The sequence below is a fragment of the Ahaetulla prasina genome, chromosome 5, assembly GCF_028640845.1.
Source record: "Ahaetulla prasina isolate Xishuangbanna chromosome 5, ASM2864084v1, whole genome shotgun sequence".
In the NCBI taxonomy this organism is placed as follows: Eukaryota; Metazoa; Chordata; class Lepidosauria; order Squamata; family Colubridae; genus Ahaetulla; species Ahaetulla prasina.
Genome location: NC_080543.1, coordinates 2,392,959 through 2,418,023, shown reverse-complemented (window position 1 = coordinate 2,418,023; position 25,065 = coordinate 2,392,959). Strand labels below are relative to the sequence as shown.

The 25,065-nt window shown below is 46.7% G+C and overlaps 1 protein-coding gene across 1 annotated transcript in view; it reads right to left on the bottom strand.

The window, feature by feature from the left end:
• Positions 1-25,065, bottom strand: part of LOC131199361 (disintegrin and metalloproteinase domain-containing protein 9-like) — a 39,515-nt gene that overhangs the window by 9,246 nt on the left and 5,204 nt on the right. The window contains exons 4-14 of the mRNA XM_058185066.1: positions 24,290-24,355; positions 21,377-21,448; positions 17,350-17,522; positions 15,864-15,942; positions 14,339-14,496; positions 11,343-11,511; positions 6,545-6,613; positions 6,336-6,425; positions 4,622-4,814; positions 3,239-3,344; positions 513-696 (exon numbers count right to left, since the gene is read on the bottom strand). Of these exons, the coding sequence (XP_058041049.1) occupies positions 513-696; positions 3,239-3,344; positions 4,622-4,814; positions 6,336-6,425; positions 6,545-6,613; positions 11,343-11,511; positions 14,339-14,496; positions 15,864-15,942; positions 17,350-17,522; positions 21,377-21,448; positions 24,290-24,355 (1,359 nt within the window). The remainder of the gene's footprint in view (positions 1-512; positions 697-3,238; positions 3,345-4,621; positions 4,815-6,335; positions 6,426-6,544; positions 6,614-11,342; positions 11,512-14,338; positions 14,497-15,863; positions 15,943-17,349; positions 17,523-21,376; positions 21,449-24,289; positions 24,356-25,065) is intronic.

Below are 25,065 nucleotides of genomic sequence, written 5' to 3'. Positions count from 1 at the left end.
GTTGACTTGGCGTGTCAGGTTGCCAAAGGGGGATCACGTGACCCCGGGATGCTACAACGGTCATAAATATGAACCAGTTGCCAAGTGTCTGAATTTTGATCATCTGACCGCGGGGGACGCTGCGATGGTCGTTAAGTGTGAAAAACACTCACTTTTTCAGTGCCGTTGTGATTCTCAGCCCAAACGCTCCATATTTGGAGGATGCTTCCAAAAAAGAATTTGGGATGGGATGAGACCAACAAGAACTCTAGTAAACTTTTGACAACTCAGAGTGGATCAGGAAGATAACATAACATAACATAACATCAGAGTTGGAAGGGACCTTGGAGGCCTTCTAGTCCAACCCCCTGCCCAGGCAGGAAACCCTACACCATCTCAGTCAGATGGTTATCCAACATTTTCTTAAAAACTTCCAGTGTTGGAGCATTCACAACTTCTGAAGGCAAGTCGTTACACTTATTGATTGTTCTAACTGTCAGGAAATTTCTCCTTAGTTAATGGTCGGGGCTTACCTGGTCGGTGCCACAAGTGGTTCCATCTCGCACAGCTCCCAGGTCATAGACGTCCTCCCCCAGGTCAAATTCGGTCCCCCAACACACGGTGCCCCCCACAGGAGTCTGGAGTACCTCCTGCCCAGTCGCGATACTCGAGATTTTTCCCACGTTAACACACTGCACTCTCCCACACAGGACATCCCTAGTCGTAGAGCGAGACAGAAGAACCGGATACTGTGTAAGTGGCCGTTGTAGTTTCACATTTCTCTCTACAGGTAGTCATTGGCTTATGACCACAAATGAGCCCCAAAATGATGGGGCTAAGTCAAAAACATTTGTCAAGTGACTCTCACCCCGTTTTGCGACATGTCTTGCCATGGTTGTAAATGTTGTGGTCCACCAGCAGCCTATGGAGTTGGACAGTGAGGAGGCTGGGGAGGAACATGGGCCAGTCCTGGAGTCTGGGGAAGGCTTGGGCGAGGGCTCTGCGTTGGAGGCAGAGATGGGGCCAGGGGCATCTGGGAGTTATGTGCTGACTCCGGAGCCTCCAGCGTCTGACGTCAGAGAGGCAGAGGAACAGAGGGACCCTGTTGCCAGTGCGGCATGCGCAGAGCTGCCAGGAGGCAAGAACAGTTGACAAAAGGGGCAACTCAGGAGTAAGGCTTGGAGATGATTGGCCCCTGCCATAAGACATAAAGATGTAATTGTGATGATGCTACATATTTTCATATTTGGTGGACTTGTAAGGATATAAAGGCCTTTTGGATAAAAATTTGGTGGATTTTACAAAATGTTTTGAAAAAGAAGATAAAGTTCCTGCCGCAATTTTTTTTGTTGGGAATTATTACGGACTGTACAGTAATTGAGACTAAATTGATTTTAAATTTAATAACAGCAGCAAGATTACTAATAGGACAATACTGGAAGAAAAAAGAAGTACCTACAATAGAAGAATGGATATTGAAAGTTGCCAATTTGGCTGAGATGGCGAAGATATCAGCCTTTTTGAAAGACAATACGCAAGAAAGATACTTAAAGGAATGGAAAAAATGGATTGACTATATTCAAAGTAGATATCAGACTAAGAGTTATCAGACTGTTTTTGAATGATTATGATGTATTATTTTTGATTGTTTTCGGGGGAAGTTAGGAATTGATGATTGTAGGGGTATAATTAAGTTGGGACGAAAATTTTTTAGCATATGTTTGTTTTATTTTTAACTATACCTTGTGCTCGTTCCGGGAAGTCGGGGGGGAGGGGGGTTGTGAAGGGAGGGGGGAGGGGAGGTGGGGGAAAGGGGGAAAAAAATTTTCTGTAAAACTTTTTGAATAAAAAAAATAAAAAAAAAATAAAGAAGGAACAAAGGCACGTGAGCCTTTGCAGGAAGCAACTTTGTTCGTGCTGGTCGGTTTAAATTCTGAAGCTCCATGTCGTGTCCCACTCCTCCTCTGACGGCCGGGTCTGGGAAGTCTGTATCAAGCGTGGCCACGAAGCCTCTGCAGCTTTGCCAAATTCCTGTCAGAGTTCTCAGGGCAGGCAGGAATCCAAGGTGTGACTTCAGCAACCAGATGAGACTTTGCCTGACTCAAAGAATGCCAGAAAGCAGATCCTTTATATAGGCCATGGCGGGTGGCTCCCTGACTCAGCACTTATCCAGGCCTGCCCCTCCCTTCCTTTTGCTGACGTCGCCTCTCCATTCTCCGGAAGCGGGGATCCGTCCACTGTGTCCTTCCATCCTCCTGGTCTGCTGCCGGCAATTCTAGCTCGTGGCTGGCTTCGTGCTCACACGCTGTCGGAGGGAGGTTTGTTTGCTCAGTCTGTCCGGGCATGGTGTCAGGGCTGGGGGCTGGAGGCATGCCAGGCCGTTCCTCTTCATTATCAGACTCTGGCTCAGATAGCAGGAGATGGGAGGGGCCCGGCTGCAGAGAGGAGGGCGGGCGAGGCACAACACTCCGTTTTGACTCTGTGCTCCGTGTGGCTTTGCAAAGCTAATGGTCAATTTGGTCTTTGGCAGCGTATCCCAAAGGACTGTGGCAGACTTCGGTCGAACTCTTTACAAACTATTTGTGACTCATGATGGGCTGGGAATGAACAGAATTCACAGCCGTTGAAATAAAAAGAGGGTTTTTGGGACAGATTGTGTGCTTTTTACTGTCTCAGGAAGCCAAGGTCGGAACAGTTAAGTGAATCTGGTTTCCCCACTGACTTTGCTCGCAGAAGGGGATTGTGTAACCCCGAGATGCTGTGACCGTCATAAATAGGAGTCAGTTTCCAAGTGTCCAGATTATTGATCACATGATGGTGGAACGTGGCAACCGTCATAAATAGGAATCAGTTGCCAAGTGCCCAGATTTTTGATCATGCTACAACGGTCGTTAAGTGTGAAGAGTGGTCATCAGACGTTTTGTTTCAGTGCCGTGGTAACTTTGAACGGTCACTAAACTGAACTGTTGTAAGTTGAGGACTACCTGTCTGTTTTTTTATGTCGTGCTATTAATGTGTTGGCTGGAGTTAATAACAAAGCCTGAACTTTCTTTATTCACTGAGCGCACGATCCCTGCCTTGACCCTTGGCAAAATTTGGTGGCTGTCACAAACAGGGTCGCTCTCTGCTCTGTTTTAGACCATGGCTTGATGTTGGTCTCAGCACCATTGTGGGTTGTTTTTGTTTTTCTCCCCTCCAATGTCTCAGCCAGGCCTGGGCAAACCCCCTCCTGGCAAGGGGTCCCTGAAAGCCCACTTACTTCTCCAGACACTTCCGAAAAACCGAGCCATCCTTGCCGCAGTTGCCAAAGCGGTCGCCTCGCATGTTCATCTCCTTGAAGCAGCTCAGGGGGGCTTCCCGGGCATCTGGAAGGGGAAGCAGGCGCTTAAGGGAGGCACTGATGATGTTCCCTAGTTGGGTCGTGAAATGTCTGCAAGAAAGCAACCAAGCACCAAGGACCTCACAGTCCTCCTCCTCCTCCCTGCAACCCACCCTTCAACAACTAAGCACCATGGACCCCACAGTCCACCACTTCCTCCTCCTCCTCCTCCTCCTCTCTTGCAAACCTTCCTCCCTGCCCCTTCTAGCACTGATGACGTTCCCTAGCTGGGTCGTGAAACGTCTGCAAGAAAGCAACCAAGCACCAAGGACCTCACAGTCCTCCTCCTCCTCCCTGCAACCCACCCTTCAACAACTAAGCACATGGACCCCACAGTCCACCTCCTCCTCCTCCTCCTCCTCCTCCTCCTCCTCTCTTGCAAACCTTCCTCCCTGCCCCTTCTAGCACTGATGACGTTCCCTAGCTGGGTCGTGAAACATCTGCAAGAAAGCAACCAAGCACCAAGGATCTCAAAGTCCTTCTCCTCCTCCCTGTAACCCACCCTTCAACAACTAAGCACCATGGACCCCACAATCCACCACCACCTTTTCCTCCTCCTCCTCCTCCTCCTCCTCCTCCTCCTCCTCCTCCTCCTCCTCCTCCTCCTCTCTTGCAAACCTTCCTCCCTGCCCCTTCTAGCACTGATGACGTTCCCTAGCTGGGTCGTGAAGCGTCTGCAAGAAAGCAACCAAGCACCAAGGACCTCACAGTCCTCCTCCTCCTCCCTGCAACCCACCCTTCAACAACTAAGCACCATGGACCCCACAGTCCACCACTTCCTCCTCCTCCTCCTCCTCCTTTCCACAAACCCCTGCCCCTTCCAGCATTGATGATGTTCCCTAGTTGGGTCATGAAACGCCTGCCAGAAAACCACCAAACCCGGAGAGCACCAAGGATCCTACAGTCCTCTTCGTCTTCCTCCTCCACTCCACAAACCCCATCCCCTTCTAGCACTGATCATGTAACCTAGCTGGGTCATGAGACGTCTGCAAGAAAACAACTCAGCTCAGAGAGCATGAAGGACCCCACAGTCCTCTCCTCCTCTTCTTCCTCCTCCTCCTCCTCTCCACAACGCCCCCTTCCCTTCCAGGGTTGATGATGTTCCCTAGTTGGGTCATGAAACGCCTGCCAGAAAACCACCAAACCCAGAGAGCAGCAAGGAGGCCACAGCTGAGCCGCAGAGATTCTCTCCTCTCGGGAGCATCACCCTCTGCACCCACAGTCCACCTGCCTGGAGCCCAAGGACGGACAGGTTGGCCTTACCCGGCCCGAACAGAGCCTTGCAGTGCGTGTGGAGGTCCAGGCAAAGTCCCAGGAAACAATGGTTGTCGTGGCCGCAGGGGGTCCCGTCCTGCTTGTGGACGTCCGTCGGACAATCGAAGGAGGTCCCGTTGCAGAATTCCGGGAGGTCGCACTCCGAAGTGGCTTCCCTGCACCGGGTTCCCGCTTCGGAAAACTGGCGGAGGCAAGAATCCCAGGCTGCTTCTGGGTGCTCAAAATGTGGCAGCTCCACCAGAAGCCCCCCACCCCCCACCCCCCGCCCGTACCACCACCACCCCCGCCCGGCACCCAGGCTGCAGATGCCCTGCTGGCATTTTGTGATTTGACTTTTCCAACTCGCCACAAATCCCAAACGCTCCCTGGGGCTTATGGAGAATAAACGATACGATAAAAACGATAAAATACGATCCACAATGGAGTCAGAGATTTCTTTTGCCAAGCGAGATGGTTGTTAAGTGAGTTTTGTGCCATTTTATGACCTTTCTTGCTACAGTTGTGAAGTTAATGACACAGTTCTTAAGAGAATCTGCTTCACTGAAGGAGGGGGAAGGAAGGAAGGAAGGAAGGAAGGAAGGAAGGAAGGAAGGAAGGAAGGAAGGAAGGAAAAAAGGAAGGAGAAAGGGGGTGAGGAAAGGAGAGAGGGAGGAGAGAATGAGAGGAGGAAGGAAAAGGGAGGGAGGGAAGAAGGGAGGATGGGAGGGAGGGAGTGAAGGAGGAAGGAGAGAATGAGAGGAAGAATGAAGGAAGGAAGGAAGGAAGGGAAGGAGGGTGGGAGGAGGAGGAGAAAGGAAGGAAAGAAGGAAAGAAGGAAGGAAGGAAGGAAGGAATGAGAAAGGGAGTGAAGGAGGAAGGAAGGAGAGATTGAGAGGAAGAATGAAGGAAGGAAGGAAGGAGGGTGGGGGAGGGAGGAGGAGAAAGGAAGGAAAGAAGGAAGGAAGGAAGGAAGGAAGAAGGGAGTGAAGGAGGAAGGAAGGAGAGAATGAGAGGAAGAATGAATGAACAAATGAATGAATGGAAGGAAGGAAGGAGGGTGGGGGAGGGAGGGAGAAAGGAAGGAAGGAAAGAAGGAAGGAAGGAAGGAAGAAGAAAGGGAGTGAAGGAGGAAGGAAGGAGAGAATGAGAGGAAGAATGAATGAACAAATGAATGAATGGAAGGAAGGAAGGGAGGGAGGGAGGGAGGGAGGGAGAAAGGAAGGAAGGACAGAAGGAAGGAATGAAGGAAGAAGAAAGGGAGTGAAGGAGGAAGGAAGGAGAGAATGAGAGGAAGAATGAATGAACAAATGAATGAATGGAAGGAGGGAAGGAAGGAAGGGAAGGAGGGAGGTAGAAAAGGAGAAGGAAGGGAGGGAAGAAGGGAGGAAAAAAGGAGAAAAGGAAGGAAGGAGAAAAGGAGGGAGGAAGGAAGATGGAGATTAATACAAAGGGAGAAAGAAAAATATGAGAGAGAGGAAGGCAGAGAGGCAGAAAGATAGAGAAGGAAGGAAGGAAAGAAGGAAGGAAGGAAGGAATGATGGTGACCCACCAGCCTTTATATTAGCCAAATAAGGGCTGGAAAGCAGGAGCTGCTGTGGGAAGAGGCGGTTGCCTCCGGGCTCTTCTCCTCCTCCTGGAGGCCTTTGGCCCAGCAGGGCCGTACCTGCCTCACCTGCAACTGCCTAGATACCTCTTAGCCTCAGACCAGGTGCGGGGCTCTTACCTGGCACTTGTCGCAGCAGAGCCCGTAGAGGCAGTCGATGTCCTTTTTGAACTGGCAGTCCTCCTGGCAACATCTGTTCTTCCGGCAGTCCTGCCAATCAGAGGGAGAACCGCCTCGTTGACATACACACCCTCCAGGGCCCGGGGCCACCCAAAAATCCCAAACCTCCCCATCACCCCCCTCCGACGTTAAAGGAAATCGAAGCTTACGGCGGGCCCTTTGATTTTGGGGTACTTCTCATTCATGAGTACAATTTTGATTGCCGAGCTGCCCTCTTCCTGTTAAAAAAGAGAGAAAGAAAGAATTGTATCGCCGGTTTCTTAAATATCCCCACCACAGGGATACGGCAGGCAGTCCTCGAGTTACGACCGCAGGGGAGCCCCAAATTTCTGTTGCTAAGCGAGAGTGAGTTGTTCATTTTACAGCTTTTTCTCGCCACCGTTGTTAAGTGAATTGTCGTATCTGTCAAGCTAGCGACGGGGCTTGTCGTGTCCCACTCCTCCGCTGACGGACGGGTCAGGGAAATCCGAATCAGGCTTGCCTCTGCAGCTCTGCCCAAAGTCCTAGCAAAGTCCTCAGAGCAGGCAGGAGACCAGTAAGTGACTTCAGCAAGATAAGTTTGACTTTGCCTGACTCAGAGACTGCCAGAAAGCAGATCCTTTATATAGGCCATGGGGTGTGGCTCCATGACTCAGCACTCATTAAGGCCTGCCTCTCCCTTCCTTCTGTTGCCTCCGCCTATCCAGTCTTCTGATGCGAGGGTCACTCCAATCAGCAGCTGTTGGAAATAAACTTTCCTCAGGCTCACATGCTGTGGAGGAGGGGGAGGGGTCTAGCTGCTCCGTTTGCCTGGGCATGGAGCCAGGGCTGGGGCCGGGGGATGCTCCCTCCTCTGCAGCCTGCTTGGGCACGGAGCCAGGGCTGGGGCTGGGAGATGCCCCCTCCTCAGCCTGTCTGGGCATGGAGCCAGGGCTGGGGCCGGGAGGTGCTCCCTCCTCTGCAGCTTGTCTGGGCATGGAGCCAGGGCTGGGGCCGGGAGGACATTCTTCAGCGTTCGGAAGCAGATAAGCAGACCCCGGCTGCGGTGAGAGCGGGCAAGACACAACAGGGCTGTTGAGCGAATCTGGCTTCCCCACTGATTCTGCTCGCCGAAAGGAGGGATCGCGTGACCCCAGCTGCGACGCCGTGACCGTCATAAATACGAGTCAGAGGCCAAGGACCTGAATTTTGACCCATGAGACCACGAAGAATGCTGCAACGGTCGTAAGTGCGAAAAACGGCCGTAAGTCCCTGTTTTCACTGCCGTTGTAACTTTGAATCATCGCTAAATGAATGGGTGTAAGTTGCTTGCTAGCTGTAGAGCTCAGCTGGCAACAAACTCAAGAGTTTTGAGTCTTCTTCTGTTATACCAAAAGGAGCCAAGATAAATCGATTTTCTGTCGAGTGTCTTAATCAGGGGATATCTTCTAATCATCCATGGTCCTGTCTCCCCTTGAGGGGAAACCAGTAGTGCAGGGGTCTCCAACCTTGGTCCCTTTAAGACTTGTGGACTTCAACTCCCAGAGTCCCTCAGCCAGCAAAGCTGGGAATTGAAGTCCACAAGTCTTAAAGGGACCAAGGTTGGAGACCCCTGCAGTAGTTGGTCCCTCTTACCTTCGCTACCAGTTCAGAACTGGGAGCACGCTCGCTCACGCACTCACTCTGCTCGTGCGCGGACATTCTGCCCAGAACCTCCCACCGCTGCGACTACCGGTTCGCCTGAACCGGGGTGAACCGATAGGAACCCTCCGCTGGGGAAAACCTCCCACAATCTTTTTTCTCCGGGAAGTTTGTCTATTCGTGGCTTCTGCTTGAGATCACGCCTGGCTTTCCACAGAGGACGACGGCATTCTGGGTGGAAGATCCGTGTCTCACCATGTCCGGTGGACCTCCATCTCTTCACCTGTGGCCTCCAGATCCATCTGTCCTTCATGACAGGGGTCTCCAACCAAAGCTGGCTGAGGGACTCTGGGAGTTGAAGTCCACAAGTTTTAAAGGGACCAAGGTTGGAGACCTCAACCTTCAGAAGTTGTGAGTGCTCCATCGCTGGAGTTTTTGGTTGTTGTTTTTTTAAGATTGGACAGCCATTGGTCTGAAATGGTTATCGGGGCTCCCACTTGAGCAAGGGGTTGGACTAGAAGACCTCCAAGGTCCCTTCCCACTCTGTGATTCTGTATTCTAAGCGCTCCAAATCTTATTTAAGGCCTTGTAAATCAGGGGTCTCCAACCTTGGTCCCTTTAAGACTTGTGGACTTCAACTCCCAGAGCTTTGCTGGCTGAGGACTCTGGGAGTTGAAGTCCAAGAATAAGGACAAGGTTATAAACCTAAAAAGCTGGCTGAGGAACTCTGGGAGTTGAAGTCCACAAGTCTTAAAGGGACCAAGGTTGGAGACCCCTGTTGTCAATGATAGTCTTTAAAAACCAAGTAAAGGCAGCCCTTTTGGGGAAAAAAACACCCAAAGCAACATCTTTTGCGTCAAGAAACGTTTTCTCATTTTCACAATACTGATGGACCAAGAACTTACAGTTATGGTTTTAGGCTGTAGGTGATTAGGAAATGAAAAATGATCCCGAAATTTTTGCATCCACTGTTTAGAAAAGAAAGAGAGAATTATAAAGACTTTGATGGATAGTTTTTTATTGTTATATTAACATAATCTCTTCTGTGTCACTCATTCTCTTTGTTTCTTGCCTTCTCTTTTTCTCATTCTCATTTTCTCTCTCACACACACCTTTCTTTCTTTGTTCTTTTCTTTTTTTCTTTTTCTTTCTTTCTTTCTTTCTTTCTTTTTCTTTCTCCTTTCTTTCACTTCTCCATCCCCCCTTCTCTTCTCTTTTTATTCCCTCCCTCTCTCTTATTTTTATTCTCTCTCTCTCTCTCTCTCTCTCTCTCTCTCTCACTCACTCACACACACACAATCTGCAGTGGTGGGATTCAGCCAGTTCGCACCACTTCGGGAGAACCGGTTGTTAACTTTCTGAGCAGTGTGGCAAACTGGTTGTTGGAAGAAATCATGAGGGCAGAGAACCGGTTCTTAAATTACTTGAATCCCATTCCAATCTGACTCTGGTATTTCAATATTAAGATCTTTTTCCCAATGGAATGTGAATTGGAATAGTAGAATTATGAGGACTTTATCTATAAGGATTAAAGCGCATAATTATAAAGTTGTTTGGAAATGGTATTTGACTCCAGTAAGATTGTCACAAATGGATAAAAAAATTAGTAAAAAATGTTGGAGATGTGAGATGGAATTGGGGACTTATGAATATATGTGGTATAAATGTGATAAGGTTAAAAAGTTTTGGCAACAATTGGAGAAAATGATATTTGAAATGATGGGGAAAGTAATAACATTGAGAGTGGAAACTATATTATTGTTGGTAATTAAGGAAATAGAATTAACAAAATATGAAAAAGAATTGATTAGAATTATGATTATAATAGGTAGAATTATAATAGCTAGATATTGGAAACTAGATGTGATTTTTAGAATAGAAGAGTGGAATTCTGAAATGTGGAAATTAGCTTTAAATGATAAAATGACATGTGATATTAAAATTAGAAGTGGTGTGTATAAAGAAGATATTTTCTGGAAGACTTGGAAACCATTCGTGGACTATGCGCTTGGAACATTGGATGCTTCGGTACCTGTACCTCGAGAACGTGGATTTTGGCAATCATGAGGACATATCCAAAGACCCAAATCTTCCTTTTTTTTATGTATAGCACAAGGGTGGAAAATGTATTTTCTTTTTTGTTTGTAGTGTTAAAAAAAAGTAATAAAAAAAATAATTACTTGAATCCCACTACTGACTATCTGGCTATTAAAGTCCTGACTGGGTACCAAGCAATCTGTAAACTTTACAATATTGGTAAAACTTTTTATAAAAGGGTATTAGCATTTTTCACAATTCTACCCTGAACATTATTTTTAAGTTAATTTTTGTCCTTGCAAGTAGTTAATTTGTCAAACACAATAGATATCGTTCATTCTTCCTACCTCATCAAGTTTTATTTGATCCACTTACATGAAGTTGGCGTTGCTTCCCTCCTTGTTTCAGGAAGATGCTTTGGATCCAGGTTCCTTCTATGTCCTAAGAAAGGAAGAGAAACTCACCGTCTCCTGGTGATTGGCCCAAAGTCTCCCAGCCAGCTTTTGGTGCCTAAAGTGGGACTAGAACTCATTGTCTCCTGGCAGTTGGTCCCTGGTCATCAGCTGGCTTTCGTGCCTAAGGCAGGACTAGAACTCACCATCTCCTGGTGATTGGCCCAAAGTCACCCAGCCGGCTTTGATTGCTAAGGCGGGACTAGAACTCCCCGTCTCCTGCTGATTGGCCCAAAGTCACCCAGCCAGCTTTGATTGCTAAGGCAGGACTAGAACTCCCCGTCTCCTGCTGATTGGCCCAAAGTCACCCAGCCGGCTTTGATTGCTAAGGCGGGACTAGAACTCTCCATCTCCTGCTGATTGGCCCAAAGTCACCCAGCCGGCTTTGATTGCTAAGGCGGGACTAGAACTCCCCGTCTCCTGCTGATTGGCCCAAAGTCACCCAGCCGGCTTTGATTGCTAAGGCGGGACTAGAACTCACTGTCTCCTGCTGATTGGCCCAAAGTCACCCAGCCGGCTTTGATTGCTAAGGTGGGACTAGAACTCACTGTCTCCTGGTGATTGGCCCAAAGTCACCCAGTTGGCTTTTATTTATTTGATTTCAGTTATGCTCTTCAGTTGAGGACTACATTTGGGTTGTTGGTTTTTTTAAACCGCCTAAAAATTCAGTCTATAAATTTAATAAATAATCATGCAATATGATTTGGACTGGGATATTGTTGGCGCTAGCAGGAAATGTCCAATTCAAAATAGGTCGTGTAAAGTTAGCCTTGTTTATATAAGTGCGTTGTCTGGGTAGCCCTCCGGCTGGTTTGGGGGAGGGGAGTCACACACTCGGCCAGGTGCCTGGATGTCTCACCTCTTCAACCCCACAGTCGCACTCTTCATCCTCCTCGTCAATGACGCCGTTCCCACACTCCTTCGGGCTGAAGATCTGGGCAGGCTTCTCAAGCAAGCAGGTTTTTCCGGGTTTTTGGATCAGCTTCAAATATTCCAGTGTGCTGCAATTACTCAGTCTTGAACAGTTCCTGTAAAGGCAATAAATGATTATCCCTGTGAGCTGTCATTATTTGTACCTTATTTCTTGTGGTCACTTGTACCTGTCTTCCATCCCATCCCATCCCATCCCATCCCATCCCATCCCATCCCATCCCATCCCATCCCATCCCATCCCATCCCATCCCATCCCATTCTATATTCCATTCTATTCTATTCTATTCTATTCTATTCTATTCTATTCTATTCTATTCTATTCTATTCTGTTCTGTTCTGTTCTGTTCTGTTCTGTTCTGTTCTGTTCTATTCCATTCCATTATTCTATCTTCTCTTCTCTTCTCTTCTCTTCTCTCTCTTCTCTTCTCTTCTCTTCTCCTCTCCTCTCCTCTTCCCTTCCATCTTCTCTTCTCTTCTCTTCTCTTCTCTTCTCTTCTCTTCTCTTCTCTTCTCTTCTCTTCTCTTCTCTTCTCTTCTCTTCTCTTCTCCTCTCCTCTCCTCTCCTCTCCTCTCCTCTCCTCCCTTCCCTTCCCTTCCCTTCCCTTCCCTTCCCTTCCCTTCCCTTCTCTTCTCTTCTCTTCCATCCCAAATCCCAAATTCTATTTTGGATAGCACGTAACAAATATACAGGTAATTAATAGATAACAGAACAGTTAACAGAACAACAGAGTTGGAAGGGTCCTTGTAGGTCATCTAGTCTAAAAGCCCCCCCCCCCCAAGCAGGAGACCCTATTTCTGGCAGATGGCAGTCCAGTCTCTTATTGGGAGCTTCCAGCGATGAAGCTCCCACAACTTCAGAAGTTCTCGCCTTACAACCAGAAAAATCAAGGGGGAAGCTGGATTCACATAAGGACCGTGCTACTCGGAACATCGTACATTTTGAGAAGGTACTCGGTCGATACCTAGGATGCTGGCAGCAACCCGTATCAACCTTCACCGCCAGTCAGTGATATTTGTGATACATTTTTAAATGTTCAGTTATGTTTATGTTTATGTTTAAGTTTATTCAGATTTGTATATCGCCCTATCTCCCTAGGGACTCAGGGCGGTTCACAGGCAAATAAAACACATATAAATACAAGATAAAATGTCCGTTAAAAAACTTATTAAATATAGCCCGATAATTAAAACAATATATATAATAAAACCCATTTAAAATCTAAATTTAAAAAACCTACTCCAGCCCTGCGCAGACGAATAGATGTGTTTTAAGCTCACGGCGGAAGGTTCGGAGGTCCGGAAGTTGACGGAGTCCTGGGGGAAGCTCGTTCCAGAGGGTGGGAGCCCCCACAGAGAAGGCCCTTTCCCTGGGTGTCGCCAGACGACACTGCCTAGCCGACGGCACCCTGAGGAGTCCCTCTCTGTGAGAGCGCACGGGTCGGTGAGAGGTATCCGGTAGCAGTAGACGGTCCCGTAAGTAACCCGGCCCTATGCCATGGAGCGCTTTAAAGATTGTCACCAACACCTTGAAGCGCACCCGGAAGGCCACAGGCAGCCAGTGCAGTCTGCACAGGAGAGGTGTCACATGGGAGCCACGAGGGGCTCCCTCTATCACCCGCGCAGCTGCATCCTGAACTAACTGCAGCCTCCGGATGCCCTTCAAGGGGAGCCCCATGTAGAGAGCATTGCAGTAATCCAGACGAGACGTCACGAGAGCGTGAGTGACCGTGCATAGGGCATCCCAGTCTAGTTGACTGAGTTTCATGTTTAAAGAGTAAAAAAGATAATAATAATAATAGTAACAACAACAACAACAACAAAATGATAACAACAACAACAACAACAACAACAACAATAATAATAATAATAATAATAATAATAATAATAATAATAATAATAATAATACATCACGCAGTCCTAAACGCTTGGGAAGTGTTGGACTAATGATCTGTGATGTGAAATGCAGCATAGTTATCTCGTTTGCTGTGTATACTGTCATTTTGTGTAAATAAAATAATAATTAGTTTTGCATGCTCATTTTCAATCACTTTTTTAGGTGGGATCATAAGCCTGAAAAAGTGATTGAAAATGAGCATGCAAAACTACTGTGGGATTTCCGAATACAGACTGATAAAGTTTTGGAACACAATACCCCGGATATCACGGTTGTGGAAAAGAAAAATGTGTGGATAGTCGACATTACTATACCTGGTGACAGCAGAATCGATGAGAAACAACTTGAAAAAGTCACCAGATATCAAGATTTGAGAATCGAATTGCAGAGACTCTGGCATAAACCAGTGCAGGTGGTTCCAGTGGTACTCGGCACACTGGGAGCTGTGCCTAAAGACCTAGGCAAGCACTTAAAACCAATTGGCGCTGACAAGATCACCATTGGTCAGCTGCAGAAGGTCACGTTACTGGGATCCGCTCGCATAATTCGCCGATACATCACGCAGTCTTAAACGCTTGGGAAGTGTTCGACTAGTGATCTGTGATACGAAATCCAGCATAATTATCCCGTTTGCTGTGTATATTGTCATTTTGTGTAAATAAAGTAATAATAATCTTCACATGTCTCTGAACGAATGGCCATATGCACCAAGACAAATTCCTTGTGTGTCCAATCACACTTGGCCAATAAAATTCTATTCTATTCTATTCTATAAATGGAGTATTACCTGTTTCATTTTATTCCATTTCATTTTAATGTATGCCAATTAGCAAACATTCAAAGTGAGAATAAAGTGAGAATAAAGTTCTGTAGTTGGTGACTGATTATTCTATAAGGAGAAGCACGAACCAATTCTTAAAACTGGTTTCGGTGGTGGTGGGGGAAGCTGTTTTGTAATTAAGGGGAGCCCACGGAGGCCCGAGAGAGAAAGGTGAAATAGTAAGAACAAGACTCCAGGGGAAACTTACGCCGGGCCCGAAGTCAGCATCAAACAGCTGCCAAACACCGTGCAGTTGCAGTCACATTTTCTGGCTAAATTCGTGTGTGCGTCATCATGCGTGAAGCCCAAGGAATGTCCCAGCTGGTGGGCGATCGTTTCGGCATCAAATCGAGGGTTTTTACGTATCTGTGCACCGTGAGACAAGAGTGAGGGAGGACAGAAGGCGAACATGTTGGTAAATACAGGTGGTCCTCGACTTACGACCACAACTGAGCCCAAAGTTCCTGTTGCTACGTGAGACAGTTGTGAATCAAGTTTGCCCCATTGTAGGGCTTTTCGTGCCACAGTGGTTAAGCGGTTGTTAAGTGAGTCACACGGTCATTAAGCAAATCTGGCTTCCCCTTTGACCGCTTGTCGCGAAAGGGAAACACATGACCCCGGGACACTGCAACCCGTCATAAATATGAGTCAGTGGCCAAGCATCTGAATTTTGATCGTGTGACCATGGGGATGTTGAAATAGTTGGAAGTGTGAAAAATGGCCCTAAGTCACTTTTTTTTCAGTGCCGTTGTAACGTTGTCACTAAATGAACTGTTGTAAGTCGGAGGACTATCTGTGTTCCAGTATTTGAGAGATTGCCGCAAAGAGGAGGGGGTCAATTTATTTCCCAAAGCACCAGAAAGCAATAGTATACCATTTTAGACAAGGGACTGTCCAGACTCTTCTTAAAAACCTCCAGTTGACGGAGGGGGCACCCACAAACTTCTGGTAGCAAGCAGTTCCACTGGTTCATTGTCCTCACTGTTAGGAAGTTTCTCCTTAGTTCTAAGTTGCTCCCCTCCTTGATGAGTTTCTCTCTGTTGCTTCTTGTCCTGCCTCTGGGATACTTTGGAGGTTGACCCCCTATTCTCTGTGGCACCTCTCAAATATTGGATCACTGCTACCAGGTCACACGACCTGCGTTCATCTAATAATAATAATAATAATAATATTTTAATTTTTATACCGCCCTTCTCCCGAAGGACTCAGGGCGGTGAACAGCCAGATAAAAACAATACAATACACTACAATAAAATCACTATTTAAAAAACTTATTCAATATGGCCTGTAAATTAAATATAAAATACATAATATAATATAAAACCCCATTTAAAATCCAATTAAAAAACCCATTTTTAAGCCAGTCCTGCTCGGAAGAATAAATACGTCTTCAGCTCGCGGCGAAAGGTCCGGAGGTCAGGAAGTTGTCGAAGTCCTGGGGGAAGCTCATTCCAGAGGGTAGGTGCGCCCACAGAGAAGGCTCTCCCCCTGGGGGTCGCCAGCCGACACTGTTTGGCTGACGGCACCCTGAGGAGACCCTCTCTATGGGAGCGTACCGGTCGGTGGGAGGCATGTGGTAACAGAAGGCGGTCCCGAAGATATCCCGGTCCTATGCCATGGAGCGCTTTAAAGGTGGTAACCAGCACTGCTCTGAACTGCTCTGGCACCCGTATTAACCGAAACAGGTACAAACAGGTGTAAAAGGAATCGGAGACGGAGACCCCCCCCCCTACCTGGATGACGCTCACAGAGACATGAGAGGGATGACAAAATCGTTCTCCCCACGAGAGTCCCGGAAGATCCCCGGTTGTCCTAAAACATCAGAGAAAGAAGGACGTGGGTTATTTTTTTTCCCGAGGGAAAATACAAAGAAAGAGGTTGGCTGTTGTGACTCCAGCCCCGAACCTGGCCCCATGCCCGAAAGTAACTCCGAGAGTGAGGGGGAAGGGCCGGTAAGGCTTACCTCAGGAGCACCGATTCCTGTGGCTCGGCTCCAGGAGCCAGAACCAGACCAGTCGGAGGACGTAATGAGGCCGTCATCCCCTGATTCCTCCCTTCCCCAAGCTACGCCTTCAGACCCAGCTGATAATAATAATAATCAAGCTTGGCTTGACCCGCGCTTCAGAAGATTAGAGAGGCAGGAGCCCCTCTAATCAAAGGGAAGGGTGGGGCAGGAGCCCCACCCCACAGGATATATAAGGAGCTTTGGGACTGCTCTCACTCCACGGGAAGCAAAAATTTAGCTGAACCGTTTCAAAAAGAGCTGAAAGTCTTGCTACATGAGTCACTTGTTTGAACTTTGCCAGGCAGCTGCGATTTCTCTGCCAGGACTGATAAGAGCCGGGAATCCACTGGCTGAAGGCCAGCTTGTGGGTCTGAAGTGGGGAAGGAGACAGAACATTGGCGGTCCTTATTGTCAGAGTATGAATGTTCACAGACTGGAATAGACAAAGGCAACAGGTCAGCCAATGGGGACTGTTTGGAAACTGACACATAGTAGGGTGCCATAAGAGGCAGTTTGGAGCCTGGGCGTGGCTTAGACTTGCTGAACTGTATATAAGAGTTGGTTTGGCCTCTGTAGTGAGAGCCCCTGTACGATAAATTAGCCACTGTATCTCTCTACTCTGTATAATGAATGGCTTCTATGAATATTCCTTCTGTGTTTCTGATATTATACGCTGACTTCTGCTGTATGATATTGTATATGAAGAACTTCCGTATATATAATGGAATCCTGCTGAAGTTCATTTACTTGTATGCTGGTTGGATGTGCTGCAAAGCAGTCGTGAAATCCAAATTTTTTACTACCAGTTCTGTGGCCGTGGCTTGGTGGGTGTGGTGTGGCTTGGCGGGCGTGGCTTAGCAGGTGTGGCAGGAGAAGGATACTGCAAAATCCCCATTCCCACCCCACTCCTGAGGCCAGCCAGAGGTGGTATTTGCCGGTTCTCCAAACTACTCGAAATTTCCGCTACCGGTTCTCCAGAACCTGTCAGAACCTGCTGGATTTCACCAGTCATCTTGAGCCTATTTTCTGGGGTGTTGGCTATTCCTGCCAGGCTGATGTCATAGTAATAAAAATAAAATACAATTACAAAAAACAAAATAAAAAAATAAGCACGTGGTTGTTGCTAATCCCAAAATCCCCTCCCACCCCGCCCTCACCAGGTAATGCTTATTCAAGCCTTCCTGGTTATTTTTTTCCCCTAAGGGAATGCTTACGTCATTAATCCCGCGTGGTCGAAATGCTCGCGATGCCGAAGGTTGTACCGCACATACTTATAAAAAGCTTTCAGATTTGCGGACAGGTCGTGAGGATGGATGGTCACGTAGTTTTTGTCTGCCCAGATCTCCATGCCGACCAGATAAACGTGGAGGCCGAGCGGGAGGAAGATCTGAGGATGAGAAAAGAGAAAACGGGGAGGGAAAAAAAAAAGGCTTTGTAAAGCCTTAGTAAAGAGGACTCACCTGGAATTCTGCGTCCAGTTTTGGTCACCACAAATTACGAAAAAGATGTTGAGAACTTTATTTATTTATTTTATTTATTTATTTATTTGATTTCTATACCGCCCTTCTCTCGAAGGACTCAGGGCGGTGTACAGGCAAAAATAAAACAAACAGTGCAATATATAATTTAAAATGCAATTAAAAAACTTATTTTAAAATTGGCCTGAAAATTAAAATATACAGTAAGCTAAAACCCCATTTAAAATTAATTAATAAGAATTTTAAAAATTTGATAAAATTCAATTTAAGACAGCCCCGCGTTGGAAAAAAAGTGCAAAGTAGAGCAACTGATTAAGGGACAGGAGACTAAAACAAATGAAGAACGGTTGCAGGAATTGAGTATGGCCAGTCTAGAGAAACGAAGACCAGAGAGGACATGATAGCAATATCTCAGGGGCTGCCCCAAAGAAGAGGGGGTCAAGCTATTCTCCAAAGCCCCTGAAGGCAAGACAAGAAGCAACGGATGGAAACTCATCAAGGAGAGAGGCAACCTGGAATTAAGGAGAAGCTTCCTAACAGTGAGAACAATTAACCGGTGGAACTACTTGCCTCCAGATCAGGGGTGGGTTCTGCTTGCCTTTGCTACCGGTTTGCAATGGGGCTGTGCACACGCAGGCGCAGAAGCTTCTGTGCATGCACAGATCGTCATTTATGACCTCCAGGCGGGTGGGTGGAGCCTCCCGCCGATTTTACTACCAGTTCTATTGAACCGGACAGAATCGGGAGCAACCCACCACTGCTCCAGATGTTTGTAGGGGCTTCATCACGGGAGGTTTTTAAGAAGAGACTCAACAGTCACTGGACAAAATTGATATAGGGTCTCCTGCTTGAGCAGAGGGTTGGACTTGATCCGTGGTGGAATTCAATTTTTTTTACTACTGGTTCTGTGGGCGTGGCATGGCTTGGTGGGCGTGGCAGGGGAAGGATACTGCAAAATCTTCATTTCCTCCCCATCAGCTGGGAGAATAGATGAGGGCGGGGCCAGTCAGAGGTGGTATTTACCGGTTCTCCGAACTACTCAAAATTTCCGCTACCGGTCAGAACCTGCTGAAACCCACCTCTGGACCCGATGACCTCCGAAGTCCCTTCCAGCTGTATTCTGATTGCTTGCAAATTCTGGTCGGCTGGTAAGACGTTGCAACGTGGGCTTTGCTAACCATGGTTCTGTTTTCAGCCCTTGGAGGTTTCCGTAACATGACGGTTTACAGCATCCTGGGCTGTATCACCGTTTGTGACCTTCCCCGCTGAATTCCGACAAGCCAAGTCAATGGAGGAAGCTGAACGACTGTATGATTCACTTAACAACTGCCGCGATTCGCTGAACAACCGTGGCAAAAATGCTCATAAAAATCAAACACGACTCATTTAATGACTGCCTTGCTCAGCAATGGAAATTGTGGCGCCAAGGTTTCAGATATAATAATAATAATAATAATAATATTTTAATTTGTATACCGCCCATCTCCTAAAGGACTCAGGGCGGTGCACAGCCAAAATAAAATACAAAAAGAACAACACATACAATACTAAGAACAACCCTTAAAAAACGTATTCAATTGGCCAAATTTAAAATACAGTAACACCCTATAAAATTTACAAAAATTTAAAACCCATAAAAGCAAATTAAAATTTTAAAAATCAAGCCAGTCCAGCAAGACGAAATAAATAGGTTTTAAGTTCGCGGCGAAAGGTCCTAAGGTCGGATAGTTGTCGAAGTCCAGGGGGAAGTTCGTTCCACAGGGTAGGAGCCCCCACAGATGGTGATCGCGTGACCCCGGGACGCTTCGACTGTCATAAATCAATACAGGATGCTTACCAGGCGCCTGGCTTTCATGCAAATTTTATTTTTCATCCTTTCCACTCATCTGGGGTGGTTCGTGATCCCACATGCCAGATAAAATGACAATGGACTTTCTGGGAGAACAAACACCTAATTTGGAAGAATGCCACATGTTGCGGCTTGTCGGCCCCTCCGCAGCCAACTCAGAGGAGGAGGAGGGGCCGTGGGAGTCGGGGTCAGCATCAAGGCAACCTGGGAGCTCCGAGGGGGAAGAGGGAATGGAGCTGGCAGAGTGAGAGAGAGATAGAGGCGGAACCTGGGCCGTCCATCAGCCCTCAGATGGAGAGTCAACAGCCCCCAGGTTCAGCTGATGAGGAAGAGGAGGAACAGCTGGGTCCAGTGCCTGACGCGCAGATGGGTAGAAGGCAGAGGAGAGGAAAGCAGTGGAAATCTATGAGCTGGTCCTTGGGACAGAAGAGCCACTAGCGAAGCCCCACCCTAGCTCTGGGGATCAAAGGCAGGGGGCGGAGATGAATAGATGGGGCCGACAACTATTCATCTTCCGGACAGACGGACTTGTTAACCTGTGGTGAGAGAAACTTTTTTACTGGGGCTGCCGGCGTTCCTAATAAAGGAATCTTTTGGGTTCGGGTCAGAGGATTTGTTGTGTCATGTTCCACTCCTCCTCTGACGGCCGGGTCGGGGAAGTCCGTATCAAGCGTGCCTCTGCAGCTCTGCCAAAGTCCTATCAGAGTTCTCGGCAAGCAGGAGTCCAAGATGTGACTTCAGCAATCCAAATTAGACTTTGCCTGACTCAAAGAATGCCAGAAAGCAGATCCTTTATATAGGCCATGGGGTGTGGCTCCATGACTCAGCACTTATCCAGGCCTGCCCCTCCCTTCCTTTTGCTGACGTCGCCTCTCCATTCTCCGGAAGCGTGGATCTGTCCACCCTCCAGCTGCTGGCAATTCTAGCTCGTGACTGGCTTCATGCTCACATGCTGTGGGGGGGAGGTTTATTTGCTCAGTTTGTCCGGGCATGGTGCCAGGACTGGGGGCTGGAGGCATGCCAGGCCGTTCGTCTTCATTATCCATCTCTGGCTGAGATAACAGGAGATGAGAGGGGCCCGGCTGCGGAGAGGGGGGCGAGCGAGGCACAACATGTTGGTGTTTGGGGAGCTGGGTGAGAACACCTGCAACTACCTGGAGTGCGATGTGTCTTCATCGCTTTCCCCTGATGTGTACATTTTATAAACAGTAAATTATAATACCGGTAGATCTGCAAATAGATTGTGGCAAAAGAAAGCATAGAGAGTACAGGTAGTCCTTCACTTACAATAGTTCATTTAGTGACCGTTCAAAGTTACAACGGCAACTGTGACTTATGAGCGTTTTTCACACTTATGACGGTCGCAGTGTCCCGAGGTCACGTGATCCACTTTTGTGACATTCCGCAAAGCAGAGTCAAGGGGGAAACCAGATTCGCTTAACGACCGTGTCACTAACTTAACAATCGCAATGCTCCACTTAATGATTCTGGCAAGGAAGGTCGTAACAAATGTTTCACTTAGCAACTGGCTCAGATTTATGATGGCTGCAGAGTCCTGAGGTCACATGAGCCTCTTTTTGCGACCTTCTGAAAAGTGCCGTTGATGGGGAAGCCAGATTCACTTAATGACCATGTGACTAATTTAACAACTGCCGTGGAAACTGCAGCAAAAAAAAGTCGTGAAACAGGGCCAAACTCACTGAACAACCGTCTGGCTTAGCAACAGAATTTTGGGGCTCAATTGGGGTCGTAACTCGAGGACTGCCTGTACTGATAGCAATAGGCAGTTTGGGTGCCATCCCGAAACATCTGTAGCATCCCCTGAATACCGTTGGCTTGGACAAATTCCCTACCGGTCAATTGCAAAGGGGGAACCTGGCTTTGATTTTTAAGGGACGCAAAGCAACTACTCACTGTGTAAACGTGGAGCATCATGTGAAACACTACCGACACCAGAGCGGTTTCGTTGCCCCTGTAGAGGAGAAACTAGGGAGAAGAAGAAGGAAAAGAACAGGCAGCTTAAGACCAAACGTTTACGTGGATGTATTCACGCTGTTCCCCGATGGGCGTTTGTGTCAGACGGCTAGCGAGTGGTTAGAGTGGCTTTTAATGAAATGAGATTATGGCATCTCGGACGGTGCCGAGCGGCATTGGGATATTGTGGCAGTTTTGCTCAATCTTCACAGCTGGAAGATGGGTGGACTTCAACCCCCAGAATTCCCCAGCCGGCCTTGGGAATTGAAGTCCACCCATCTTCAAGTTGCCATGGCTGGAAAACTCTAGCCTAAAATTTCATCTTAATCTATGCCAATTAGTGTACATTCGAAGTGACAGTAAAGTTATTCTATCTATCTATCTATCTATCTATCTATCTATCTATCTATCTATCTATCTATCTATCTATCTATCTATCTATCTACTTTCCATCCATCCATCCATCTAACTATCTATCTTACCTATCTACCTACCTATCTATCTATCATCTATCTATCTATCTATCTATCTATCTATCTATCTATCTATCTATCTATCTATCTATCTATCTATCTACTTTCCATCCATCCATCCATCTAACTATCTATCTTACCTATCTACCTACCTATCTACCTATCATCCATCTATCTATCTATCTATCTATCTATCTATCTATCTATCTATCTATCTATCTATCTATCTATCTATCTATCTATCTACCTATCATCCATCCATTAATCTACTTACCTACCTACCTATCATCTATCTATCTATCTACCTTCCATCCATCCATGGAAGGTAGGGCCGCGGTGTGGCTCAGGCTGTAAGAAGCCTGTTATTGAAACACAGCTGCCTGCAATTACTGCAGGTTCTAGTCCCACCAGGTCCAAGGTTGACTCAGCTTTCCATCCTTTATAAGGTAGGTAAAATGAGGACCCAGATTGTTGGGGGGGGGCAATAAGTTGACTTTGTAAATATACAAATAGAATGAGACTATTGCCTTATACATTGTAAGCCGCCCTGGGTCTCCGGAGAAGGGCGGGATATAAATGTAAATAAAATAAAATATAAATAAATAAAATCCATCCATCCATCCATCTACCTACGTACCTACCTACCTACCTATCTATCTATCTATCTATCTATCTATCTATCTATCTATCTATCTATCTATCTATCTATCTACCTACCTATCATCCATCCATTAATCTACCTACCTACCTACCTATCATCTGTCTATCTACCTTCCATCCATCCATCTACCTACGTACCTACCTACCTACCTATCATCTATCTATCTATCTATCTATCTATCTATCTATCTATCTATCTATCTACCTACCTACCTACCTACCTACCTACCTACCTATCATCCATCCATTAATCTACCTACCTACCTATCATCTATCTATCTATCTATCTATCTATCTTCCATCCATCCATCCATCCACCCATCCATCCATCTACCTACGTACCTACCTAGCTATCATCTATCTCTCTATCTCTCTCTCTCTCTCTCTATCTATCTATCTATCTATCTATCTATCTATCTATCTATCTATCTATCTTCCATCCATCCATCCATCCATCCACCTACCTACCATCACTGTTGTGAGATAGATGGTCGTATAACTCATTTAAATAAATAAATAAAAATCCCTGCACATCTAAGAACTTACATTTGGGTGGATTGTCCACAATTTAGTGGACTTAAGACCTGTTTCTGTCCAGATTGTCTTCCGGACTCCACAACTGGGCCCCAAATTAAAAAAATTAATAAACCTCAGGCTGCCCACATCTTTTTATATTGCCATTATATAAAAAAGATGTTGAGACTTTTTTGCAGAGAAGAGCAACATAGAGGATTAGGGGACTGGAGGCTAAAACATACAAGGAACGGTTGCAGGAATTGAGGATGTCTAGTTTAATGAAAAAAAGGACGGGCATGATATGAGTGAAGCAACCTGGAATTAAAGAGAAATGAAGCCCTCCTGAGCTTCATTTTTGCTGGCAGAGGTACCGCGGGCCGGTCATTTTCTGTTTCCAGGGTGGGCCCACGGACCAAATCTAAACATCTTGCGGGCTGAATCCGGCCCCCAGGCCTTGAGTTTGATACCCCTGGTGAAGATAATTAACCAGTGGAACAGCTTACCTTCAGAAGTTGTAGGTGCTCCATCACTGGAGGTTTTCAAGGAGAGATTGGACAACCATTTGTCTAGAGCAGGGGTAGTCAACCTTTCTATTCCTACCGCCCACTTTTGTATCTCTGTTAGTAGTAAAATTTTCTAACCGCCCACCGGTTCCACAGTAATGCGCCATGTATCATCGTCTGCGCGTGCCTCTCGCGCATCGTGGATTGGGTTTTTTTGGGGGGGCGCCGGCTACCAGCTCTGCTTGTCTGTTACAGCTGGTGATGTGGGGGGAGATGCGTGAGCTATTCTGGGATGAAGCTTTTTTGTTTGCGGTCGCACTATAGCGCCATTTAGTTTCACTTACGTAACATGAACTAAACTTATGCGCGGGCGATACAAATAGTATATTTTCAGAAATTTAAATTGTCACGGGGAATTTTATGAAAACCTAATGAAAATGCTTTTAAATAATGCTATGAATTTTTTTTAAAAAGTCAATTAAATTTTAAAAAAAGGAAAGTGCTTCAGTATCGGACAAAACCCCTACCGCCCACCATGAAAGCTGGAATGCCCACTAGTGGGTGGTAGGGACCAGGTTGACTACCACTGGTCTAGAGTTGCCAAGACTAGAAGGCCTCCAAGGCCCCTTTGAACTCTGCGACTCTGTGATTCTGCAATTTCCAGATCTCCTATAAACTACAATGATCGATGACAAACTTACCATGCTCTTGTCAACAACGGCATAATATTCTAGGTATCGGTTACCCATCTGGTTCCGGTCACCTTGCTGGAATGAAACCAGTGGAAGTAGTTAGGCAGGGTTAATGATTGTCCTGGTAACCATCGGGGTGTCCACAAGTAAACCAGATTTAAATACAGGTGCCAAGTGTATAAAATGTGATCACATGACTGAAGGAGTAGCGGCCATTGGGACTTCATATCTGGATATCTGATATGTAGCTTTTTCGGGGGTCTGCCATAACTTTGAATGTTCGCTAAGCAACCAGTCACAAATTGAAAACAACTGGCAACCTAGAAGTGCTAAGTCAGATAAGTCAGATAAGAGGCAGCTGAGCCAGCATCAGAAATGGAAGTCTGGCAAAAAGGGACCCTCCCTAATGTCTTCAGCTGTAAAGGAGAGGGGGTAAAATGTACTTTTAAACATACTTGCTGTTGTGACCTAGGCCCAAGTAGGTAGCAGGAAACTCAGTCCGTGAAAAAACAAACTTTATTCGATCAGCTGAGAATTACTTCATTCCCAGCGTCGTTCAACTCAAATTAAAGCAAATGCCTCCCAAAACAAATTCCTCAGTTCTCTCACAAACCTTGGTCCAATTAGGCAAACTGCCAAAGGCCTTTCTTGGCAAACGTTCAGAAGTCACAAAAATGAATGCAAGACGTAGACGAAGCAGAAGACGAAGCTGCCAACGTTGTTTTCAGGCAAAGCCCAAACGCCGGTGCTGGTCTGTTTTAAGCCTTATGGGAGGGGCCAATCGT